Source organism: Emys orbicularis, chromosome 2 (genome assembly GCF_028017835.1).
Source record: "Emys orbicularis isolate rEmyOrb1 chromosome 2, rEmyOrb1.hap1, whole genome shotgun sequence".
Lineage (NCBI taxonomy): Eukaryota > Metazoa > Chordata > Testudines > Emydidae > Emys > Emys orbicularis.
The window spans coordinates 228,351,297-228,363,055 of NC_088684.1; the positions used below are offsets into that span (position 1 = coordinate 228,351,297).

Genomic DNA, 11,759 nt, shown 5'->3' on the forward strand with positions numbered 1-11,759 from the left:
TGTGTAAGGTTTAATGAGCCATGGCTGTAAGAGTATGCTGGGTCTCCCAGGATCACAATGGGCATTTCAACATCCCCTACTGTAATCTTCTGGTCTGGAAAGAAAGTCCCTGCTTGCAGCTTTCTATATAGGCCGGTGTTCCTGAAGATGTGTGCGTCATGTACCTTCCCAGACCACCCCACATTGATATCAGTGAAACACCCACGGTCATCCACAAGCACCTGCAACACCATGGAGAAGTACCCCTTCCTATTGATGCACTCCATCGCAAGGTGGTCTGGTGCCAAAATTGGAATGTGTGTGCCATCTATCACCCCTCCCCAGTTAGGGAAACCCATTCTGCAAAGCCATCCACTATTTCACGCACATTCCCCAAAGTCACAGTCCTTCATAGCAGGATGTGTTTAATTGCCCTGCACACTTGCATGAACACAGCCCCAAGGGTCGACTTCCCGACTTCAAACTGATTTGTGACTGACCAGTAGCAGTCTGGAGTCACCAGCTTCCACACTGTGATTGCCATGTGTTTCTCTACTGATAAGTCATGTCTCATTCTGGTGTCCTTGCACCGCAGTGCAGGGGCAAGCTCTGCACACAGTTCCAGGAAGGTGGCTTTCCGCATCCGAAAGTTCTGTAGCCACTGCTTGTCATCCCAGACCTGCATGACAATACAATCCTCCCACCAAAAGTGACAGTCTACCATGTGTAGCTGTTCCGTGAATGTCAAAAGAAATCTAAGTTGCTCCTATCCATATCACACACCATGTCAGGCATCTGGGAGTCTTGTTCGGTTAGGAACTTCATGATTAACTGCAGTGCCATTCGTGATGTTTTAATGACAGTTATCAGAGCACAGGAAAGCAGTGTGGGATCCATCCCTTCACACAAAGATGCCGGGGTGCACAGCAAACAAGGGCCTTGAAAAATGCTGTGAAAGAAAGCCGGAAGCCCATAGAATGCTGGGATGGAAAACAATGAATCATGGAACATTGATCCCAATCCCAAGATGTGCAGCGATCCACTCCGCCTTCCCACAAGACCTAGCAGCAGAAGGTGTTGAGCTGCACTGTGGGATAGATACCTACAGTGCCTTGCTCACACTGCTGATGAAAGGGCCCCAACTGTGGTTGTGCTCTGCTGACAGAGGGAGCAGGTATGAACATGCAATATTGATTTTTATTATAGCGCTTTTTGAGTGTCTATATAAACTTTTGTCGACTAAACTCTGTAGTGTAGACAAGGCCTAAGTTAATTTTTGGTATCAGTCTTCATTGCAGAGGATATGAAGGAGATTCCCAAACCTAAGCCATTCGTTTTAAGTGCCAAATCTGAGGAACTGTCCCAGATTTGTGTGTCAGTAGGGGAGGTTTTAGACCAAGTTGATAAAACTAAACAGTAATAAATCACTAGGACCAGATGGTATACACCCAAGAATTCTGAAGGAACTTAAATACAAAATTTTAGCACTCTTCCTGTGATATATAATCTATCACTTAAATCAGCCTCTGTATTAGATGACTGGAGGATAGCTAATGCAACACCCATTTTTACAAAAAACTCAAGAGGTGATCCTGGCAATTACAGGTCAGTAAGCCTAACTTCAGTACCAGACAAATTGGTTGAAACTTAAGTAAAGAATAGAATTATCAGATAAATAGAACAACATGTTTTTTTGGGGAAAGAGTTAACACTGCTTTTGTAAAGGGAAATCATGCCTCACCAATCTATTAGAGTTCCTTGAGGGAGTAAACAAGCATGTGGAAAAAGGTGATCCAGTTGATACAGTGTACTTGGACTTTCAGAAAGCCTTTGACAAGATCCCTCACCAAAGGCTCTTATCCCATGACTGATTATCTTGCCTAAGAGGGAAGGTCCTCTCATGGATCAGTAACTAGTTAAAAGATAGGAAATAAAGGGTAGGAATAAATGGCTAGTTTTCCAATTGGAGAGAGGTAAGTAGTGGGGTCCCGCAAGGACCTGAATTGGGACCAGTGCTCTTCAACAGGTTATAAATGATTTGGAAAAGGGGTGAAAAGTGACATAGCAAAGTTTGCAGATGATACAAAGCTACTAAAGATAAGTCCAAAACAGACCACGAAGAGTTACAAAGGGATCTCACAAAACTGGGTGACTGGGCAACAAAAAGGCAGATGAAATTCAATGTTGATAAATGCAAAGTAATGCATATTGGGAACCAATCCCAACTATACATACAAAATGATGGAGTTTAAATTAGCTGTTGCCACTCAAGAAAGACCCCTTCACATAACACAAGAACCAAGGGTCACGCAATTAAATTAATAGGCAACAGGTATAAAACCAATATAAGGAAGTACTTCCTCACACAATGCACAGTCAACCTGTGAAACTCGTTGCCAGGGGACATTTTGAATACCAAAAATATAACTGGGTTCAAGAAAGAATAAGATAACTTCATGGAGGATAGGTTCATCAATGGCTATTAGCCAAGATGGTCGGGGACACAACCCCATGCCTAAGTCTCTGACTTCCAGAAGCCAGGACTGGATGACAGGGAATGGATTCACTTGATAATTGCTCTGTTCTTTTCATTCTCTCTGAGGCATCTGGCATTGGCCACTGTCAGAAGACAGGATACTGGGCTAGATGGACCACTGGTCTGACCCAGCATTCTTATGCTAGTGTTGACTAACGGTCAGAGTACAGAACTGGGCATCAGGAATCTTTTAGTCTGAGCTCTCCCACTCACTTTTTACTGAATCTTACTCACATTGCTTCTCTTCTCCAATTACCTGTTAAATAGGGACAATATTATTTACCTCCTCTGTGTGATGATGTGAGGTTTCACTTATTATTGTTTGTAAAACTCTTTAAGAGATGCTTTAGAAGTGCAAAGAACTATGGTTCAGATCCTCCTCTGTAGTAGGACAGCTGTGTACAGCTCCAGTGGAAAGCTGTCCTGAAGTCATCTTACCTGACTGCATGATGAAGGCTCCTCAGTCGTGGCAACTCATGCACCAGCCCTTACCCCTGCATTGCTGAGAAGAAAGGGAGCAAGGCTGGATCTTCTATACACACTGATCATCCCCAACTGCCATGATAACCTCTTGAGGTCGTTGGCCCCGGTGCAGGAGGTTGCTGTAACTTCTTTCAGGGAACCTGATCAAAGAAGAGATGTCCCTGGACTGAGACACCACCTTAGAGCCACTTTGGCACCCCTTCAATTGTGTGGTGTCACCTGGTCACTGCTGAGGATTGGGCCCCAAATATATAATTATACAATTCTGCAAAATTAGTCAGTTGATGAATGACTCTCCTCCACTCCTAAATTAATTCTAGTCTCAGACAAAACAAAACAAAATAAATTAACTTAATTCAAATAAATATTTTATGAAGAAAAATCACCTCAGAATCCAGTGTAAATGAAAGAGCCTTCTTTAAAGCACAGCTCTATTCTGAAAGGCAACAAGTAAAAAGGTGCAATTTTTATGTAACAGATGCTTCTTGCACCAAATCCTCAGGACTAGCCCTTCTGTAGCTGGTGCAGCTCAGCAACTAGGGAGCAAAGGTGGTTTTAAGTAGGGTGACCAGATAGCAACTGTGAAAAAACGGGATGGGGGTGGGGGGTAATAGGCACCTATATAAGAAAAAGTCCCAAAAAATGGGACTGTCCCTTTAAAAACGGGACATCTGGTCACCCTAGCTTTAAGTCACCTTTACATCCTTTTGATCCTGAAGCATCCAGGCTGGTCTCAAGCAACAGCTTAGGTCAGACTAAGGGTTGCTCGAAGTTATGTTTGCTGGCAACAGTAGCCAGGGATTAGCCAGACATAGCAACCCTATGACATCAAGCAACTCACACTGTGAGGATGCACAGGTAGCTGGTTAAGATGGCATCTCAGCTATCAGTGCCAGAGTAGTAGAAGCAGCCAGACTTGGGGCCAAGATCTGGCCTCTTCTCTATATTCAAAATCATGTGTATTGATTTTCACATCATGGCTACAGGGTGAACTGTGGCATAAACCTGGCTTCCTGCCATGTTAATGATACAGGCCCAATTCAACTTTGGTACACAATAGTTTTCCTTGAGGAGCCTCTAACAGTATACTTTGCAGTGACACAGAGATAGCATAATCAAAACAAAGCATCATTTATTAATTCCTCAAAAGTAGAAAGCATTTAGGAAAATGGGTTAACACAATAAAAAGCCTACACACATGGATATGATTTACACCTTTGTAAGTTCCCCTCAGCTCAGCTAACCCTATATCTATCAGAGAGAAACAGACTGCCCCAGCTGCATTTTCTACCTCACTTCATACGACTTTGCCAGCCTGTCACCTATTCACTGACAAATGACTAGGCAGCCCCTTTTACATCTTTGAGGGTTTAGATCCTCTTTGATAACAGGTTTTAGGCTTGGGAACAGTAAGCCATTCTAGCCTGCACAAAGCCAGATAGGTAGTTTCTTCCCCATTGATGGCCCAGCCACCTTTCCTCAAAGATTCTTATATCTGTCATAGTTTCATTTCCTGTGGGTTTCTCCCTTAACAGCCTTTTTTGATTTAACTCCTGTCAGTCAAGCAAGTTAATATCAAATAACTTAAGTGGCACATGAGATTTGTAAAAATAATACACACAGTAGCCTCATTCCCTACATTTAGTGAAAAAAAATATTTTACTGCTTTTTATTCCTGCTAGCAAATCAAAACCTAACCTAAGAGCTGGAGTCTATTCTTTCTTGTTTACCAACATGTTGACAATAATGAGTCTGCATGTGTGTCAATCAAGCTGTAAGTAGAAAACAGTGTAACTGAAGGTGTAAGTTCTCCTACAGAGAGGTCATTATCAGTTAGTTAATGGTAAGCAAGCTTGACTCAAATCCTAGATTCAGTTTACAGGGCTAGCAATCAGGGGAAAAACATACACCTCCACCCCGATATAACGCGACCTGATATAACACGAATTCAGATATAAAGCGGTAAAGCAGAGCTCCGGGGGGGGTGGGGGGGCTGCGCACTACGGTGGATCAAAGAAAGTTCGATATAACGCAGTTTCACCTATAAAGATTTTTTGGTTCCTGAGGACAGTGTTATATCGGGGTAGAGGTGTATTTAATTTGGAATTTGAGAACGTTTGGTACAGAAAGCACTGAAAAACAACTATAAAATTCCAGATTTTCATCTTTAGAGGGGTTTTAGGGAATAAAATCACACTGAGAAATAGTGTGTTTTCTGCACAATTTAGTTAGGCATGTCCATTTACTAAAATGTAGTTTAACCTTGCTCCACAGGAAAGTAGCATAAGAATCCACAACAGAAGCGGCAGCAACATCAGGCTCTGATGTGAAAATTTTTCTAGTATATAGTCTAGATTGTAGAGCTTCTGGGAAACAGTTTTTGAAATCTGTAAAAAATTGAAATTGGGGGGGAAATCCCATCACAGACAGGACCAAAAAAAAATATATCAAAAGACTGAAAAAAGTTCAGAGATAAACATCTGAAAAAAAAACCTAAGTGTTTTGTTTTTATGTCAACCATTTATTACTAAAAATAAACTATAATGAGCTTAAAATTCAAAATTTGCAAGATTTTGAACCAGAAAACTGGAATTTTTCTTGTTTAAAGTATCAAAATTACATGTTTTGAAAATATCAAATCTTTCTTTTTCAACTTTTTTTTCCTAAAAACATTTGTCAAAACTAACCCTCTCTTTCCCACAAAAGTTTTAGTTTTGATGAATCAGCATTTTCCAATTAAAAAAGTGTTTTGTGGAGAAATTCCTGAGAGCTTTACTAGATTGTGGGGTTCAAATTGTGGGTTTTGAACAGGGTTCAAAAAAGAACTAGATAAGTTCACGGAGGACAGGTCCATCAATGGCTATTAGCCAGGATGGGCAGGGATGCAAAACCATGCTCTAAAGTGTCCCTAACCTCTGTTTGCCAAAGCTGGGAATGGGTGACAGGATGGATCACTTGAGGATTACCTGTTCTGGTCATTGCCTCTGAAGCACCTGGCATTGGCCATTGTCGGAAGACAGGGAACTGGGCTCGAAGGACCATTGGTCTGATCCAATATGGCAGTTTTTATGTGCCCACTAGGCACAGCCTCAAGACAGTGGCAATATGAAGGGACAGCACCACAAGGGAAACATCAGGAGGTTTCCAGAATGCAGAGGGAGCATGCCTGTACTACACACCTTAAGGGGTGCAGCCTATTTCTCCAGGTGTGCAAGCCCTGCTTTGCATGTGAGGCAGCAGGAGGTCTGCTTTTGGGCATAAATGTGTTGTCAGGGGATCAGGGATGGAGCAATTCCTGTAGTGCCCTGACTCCCCGTAACTGACATGTATTCGATAGTTTGATGATCATTGTCTATATTTCAGTCTAACACAGATGTTATAATACAACTAAAATTATGATGACCATGAAAGTTCCAAGTATCTAAAGTACATAATAAAACTAAACATTGATGTTTGAGGGTGCACATTATCTACAAATGTTCTAGATTCTCTGTTTTTCCCCCACAGTGTATTTCATGATATGGGTAAGTTGGTACAACATTAAAACCAAGAGAAATATTATGATGAAAACTCATTCATAAAGTTCTATGCGAAGTGAAGCATATTTTCCAGTGTTTTCTGGAATCCTTTTCTGCACTGTTGCCCAGAATTAGAATTAATTCTCCTCTGGATTAAAGATGCATTGGTGGATTAGTCTATCATTGATGACAACAAAAATATATCCTTCCCAAAGGCTTAAAATAAAAGGAGGTCTGTTAACTACAGACATCATTACTGTAACAAAACACGCAGAAAAATATTTATAACAGAATATCACCTCTGAAATCAAAGTAGTTTATGTAACATATCCTGTGTTAAATATTGAATGTCAACCCCAAAATAAAATGTATAATCATATTTAAAAACATGAAGGGCCTGATCCCATAAAGAGTTACACATTGAGTAACTTTTCTTAATCTAGCACTATCATTGATATTACTACACTGCTCAGGTGAGTAACCCTACTCACTTGCTTAAGAGTTTGCAGATTTGGGCCCAGAGCTTGCGCTAGACTTTACAAAACAGCATTTTTTTTCTATATGAAAAAAAAAAATCTAGTTAAACCACCACCGGAATAAGTACTTTGCAAATTAATTTTAGATTTAAAAAAAGCCAACTAGATCATATCAAATCAGCCTCAAAGTGAAAAAACTATTTTTGCAGATTTAAAATTGTATCATGTTATGCACTTGATCTATATTATCATTCTTCAAGGAAAGATATAGTTTAATAACTTATGTTATTTGTTTTAATTGATATATTTGAATAATATAAAAATGCATTATCTACCTCAGTGGTTCTCAACCAGGGGTACGTGTACTCCTGGGCATATGCAGAGATCTTCCAGGGGGTACATCAACTCATCTAGATATTTGGCTAGTTTTACAACAAGCTACATAAAATGCACTAGCAAAGTCAGCACAAACTAAAATTTTATACAGACAAAAGAAGTAAGCAAGCAATTTTTCAGTAAAAGTGTGGCTCTGACACTTTTATGTCTGATTTTGAAATTATGTAGTTTTTAAGTGAGGTGAAACTTGGGGTATGCAAGACAAATCAGGCTCCTGAAAGGGGTACAGTAATCTGGAAAGGTTGAGAACTACGGATCTGTAAATTAAGAGCCAGATGCTGCCCCCTTTACACCAAATAGTACTATTCTCCACATGTAGTCCCATCCCAATCAGTCCCACTCAGTAATACACAGCCAATGATAAGACTTTCTGTTGTGAATTTTTGGGAGCATTTAAAGGCAGAAATATATTTGTCCATGGTAATGTCTTCTAAATAATGCCTGTTTATCAGGTATTGAAGCCAAATCCCAAAGTCCTGTTTAAAGGCAAAACTTCCACTGAAACCAATGGGGATTTTCCTCAATAGAGACATCAAGAATATGTTTCCCATTACTTTGTGCAAAAGTGTATTACTATGTTTGAAAGTTCATTAATTGCCAATATTTAACTTATTTTAAAATAAGTTAGTCACGTAGATTTTTTCCCTCAATAAAAACGTCAGAATGTATTCACTAAGATGTCAAGAGTTAACAATGTATTTATTAAAAGCCTTCCAAAAACATTAGTGAGACAACGAGGGTGAGGTAATCTCTTTTATTGGATCTACTTTGGTTAGCGAGAAAGACAAGCTTTGGAGCTATACACAGCTCTTCTTCAGGTCTCATACAAAACTTAACTTCTTAAAAACCTCAAATAAGTGCCAGATATATGTCTTTTAATGCTTTTGTTTTACATGTTGCTGCTAGAAAGGATAGGGGATTGAACAGAACAGCTAAATTTAAGCAGCAATTCTTTTATTCTGCATAAATTAATGAGAAATTGTGCTTAGTCTTAAGATTCAACTAACCCAATAAACATCCCAAACACCAAGGTGTCATTCTTAACACAGACAATAAAATTATTCTTATAGTAATGTGTAAATAATTAAAAGCCTATATATCACTAGTAGGGAGTTTAGCCAATTTGAACCTCCCAAAATAAATGATCTCTGAAGTGTTTTTTTAGTAAATTCCTCACACACTGCGGTCAGTCCTTTGAACTGGAAGCCATTGTAGGGAGTTTCTAAGCAGACAGCAGAGGGGAATTATTTTTTCAATCAAGTGACAGTAGCAAGTACAAAAACCTTACAACATTAAATCTGCAAGAATTAACCTCCTCAATAACACCTGGATAGTTGATTGTAAACTCTCTAACTGAAAAAAAAAAAAAAGGGTGGGGGGAGATTTGGAATATTGTGACATATACACTAACAAAATAGATATAGCTCTTTAAGGCACAGCTACTCTAAGAGTTACTTTATAATGGAATATAGATTTAAAGCAGCCTTTAATCATGTTTTCAAGCTACCCTCAGACTAGAGAGACAGTTGTAACGTGATTTTATGTTTCCGTGCAGTTATCTGTGTGACTATGTGTCTTGAGATTTTACAATTTATTGATATAGTAATTGAGCTCAGTTCTTTCATCTCACACTAACACCAAAACAGTAATAAAAATACGCCAATAGATACAAGATTAAAAATATATAAACATCAAAATGTTTGGCAGAAAATGAAAAACGAAGTTAAATGAGTTTAAAGATTTTATTTTCACTCCAGTATGAATCGTTTCAGATTTCTCCCCACCCCCCAAGAAAAAGAGATTTACGCTGGCGAAACGTTTTCTCCGCCGTTGTGTGTTTAAACTACAGTAACGACTAACATCTCATTAGGTACAGGGAGCCCCTAAACAACAGCCTAGCGCCTCCAGTCGCAAATTATTTCCCCGCACCTGAACAAACTCCACAGATTGATGCAGCCCATCGCAAGGGAACCGCTGAGCAGGCTTGACCCGAGCAGCAGTAAGAGCCGAGGGGAGGGAAGGGGGCAGGAAATTGGGTGCAAGTGGTAAGACTAAAAGTCAGAACAGCTAGAAGGTAAGTGACGCGCAAAGGGAGAGGAGCAGGACCTGTCCAGGGTCCTGAAATCACAACTCAACTCATTCATTAAACCGCCGCAGACGTTCATTCAACAACCCCCTGCACAGCTGTCTGGCCAACACAAAACCTGATTAAAAGCTTAAATCTTGTCAAAGAGATTAAAAAAAAAAAAAAGACTTTCAAAGCCACGTCCCGAGTCTGAAGCCTGCATCTCTCCTCGCTCCCTACTCTCAGGGGGGCTGCACCTGCTACACGGTACCACGCAGCCGGCACGAGGGCGGCTGAGAGGGGCAGAAAGCCCCGGGAAGCAGCAGCCTGAGCCTACAACTTCCATGCAGAGAACAGCTGGGAGCGGCCGGGACCGCAGTCCGGGAATAACCCTGCAAGTTCCCAAAGAGGCACCAAGCGCATCCCGGTCTCCTGGTAACTGGCGAGCTGCCCCAGCCGACACCCAGCACACCAGGGACACCTCCCAGCCAGGGGCTGAGAGCCACCCCGCCCCCCGCTGCCAAGGCGCACCGCCACAACCAGGGGAGAGGGGTGCATGCAATGCCGGACCGACATCCAGCTCTGCCTCTTTCTCCCCGGCAGCCCCCCGGCTCCGCTGCAGGGATGGGAAGGGGCCACCACGCTCCCGCTGCCCCCGACTCACGCGTGCCGTCGAAGCGAGTGGCGATGGTGTCGAGGAAGGTGTTCTGCGGGGCCAGCAATCCTTTCATCACCGGCATCTTTCCAGCGCGGTGCGAAATTCTCCATCAAACTTTGTCCGGGAGGGCGGCTCGCAAAGAAAGTGCAAAGGGCGGGGGAAGAGGGAAGGGGGGAGCGCGGGTCGCTGCGACTTCGCCGAACCGGGGAAGTGCCCGTCTCCCCGGCCACACATAGGCTAGCGAGAGAGCTCGGCGCCTCCCCCCTTCCACCAGCTGCCGGAGCTCCCGCCCGCCGGCTGCGCCCGCTAGCAGCCGCCGCGCGCTCCATTCCCCCCCTTGATTGGCTGGCGAGAGAGACCCGGGGAGGGGTTTGTATGTGTGGGGGCGTGGGAGGTTCCTTGCACGACGTGGGAGCCGCAGACGCGTGGGGTGGCGGGCGCGTGGGTTGGGGGTTGTTTGTTTGCACTCAAAGCGCTTTGTTCAGCCCTTCCTCGGAGCGGAGAGCCTCTGGCTGGCGTGTGTGGCGGGCCCCCTGGGCAGAAGGGGCGTAGTCCCAGGAGGAAAGGTGGGCTGGGGGTAAGGGAGGATGCTAAGGGCAGCTGGGATTGCAAATGACTGGGGTGCACGTTGAGTGTGCGTTCATCTGACAATACTCCACCTTCTAGCGGAAAGGTAACAGCTGAGGCTCCCGCATCCAGCCAGTCACACCCCCTCCACCAGTCCTATATATATAAAGAGAGAGAGTGTGCTTAAAGAACGAGTTCACCAATAAAATCCAGGCTGTAATGAACCTCAACACAATAGAGCTGTAAAAACCTGTTTCCAGGCGCTTTTTTGGCCTCAATCCTTTTAGTTCTATTGCCTAAATAGAACATAAGAATATAGACTCCATTTCAACCCCAAAAAATCCAGTCCCCCCCCAAAAAAAACCCCACAGTATTGTTGCAAATACCTAAATCCTCCCACTTTCTGGCTCCCAATTCCAAACTACACCTTAAAAACGTAGACCCTGATATAACAGTATTGCAAAAACCCAGCATCAGGAGCCTGCCAATTTTTGGCCCAAACCTACAAATTGTACCATTAAAAGTGAGAATAAGTGTTGCTGCTACTATTCCTCCTAAAAGATCTGACTCCCTCTCCCTGTACGCAGTCTAGTACAGAAAGCTGCAAAAACTCTAATTTGGCAACAGTACCTGCTGGATCCACCTATTTTTTTTGCTGCATCCCTTCTGGTTTTACTGTCTAAACTTAATGGGTATACAGTTACTCTTACTCCACTAGAGTAGTCTCAACCCCAATGTATTGTGATATAGCAATGTTGCAAAAATGTGTATCCAGAAATTGAATCCAGCTGGGTCCACCTGGGACACTGGATCTGAGTTCTGCAGTGCTGTTGCTCACAAGAACATCAGAGCCAGGTGTAGTGGAAATAGATAATCATGGGACTTGGGTGGTGTAGGCAAAAGCTGGCAGGATCCAGATAACTGAGGTTCTATTGAACCAAGATGCACTGGGTGCCTGAATCTCTCTTTCCCCCGATTTGTATGTGAGAGGTGTCTACGTTTCTTCTCTTTTTCTGCAGAAAAGTTGGGGAGATGGGCTAAAAATTGGCAGAATCCAGCAGGAACCGGGTTCTGGATTGTC

General features: G+C 42.6%; 1 protein-coding gene across 1 annotated transcript in view; it reads right to left on the bottom strand.

Annotated features, from left to right (window-relative positions):
• Window positions 1-10,193, bottom strand: part of KCNH8 (potassium voltage-gated channel subfamily H member 8) — a 378,517-nt gene extending 368,324 nt beyond the window's left edge. The window contains exon 1 of the mRNA XM_065398842.1: window positions 10,118-10,193. Within this exon, the coding sequence (XP_065254914.1) occupies window positions 10,118-10,193 (76 nt within the window). The remainder of the gene's footprint in view (window positions 1-10,117) is intronic.
• Window positions 10,194-11,759: the final 1,566 nt, after the last annotated feature.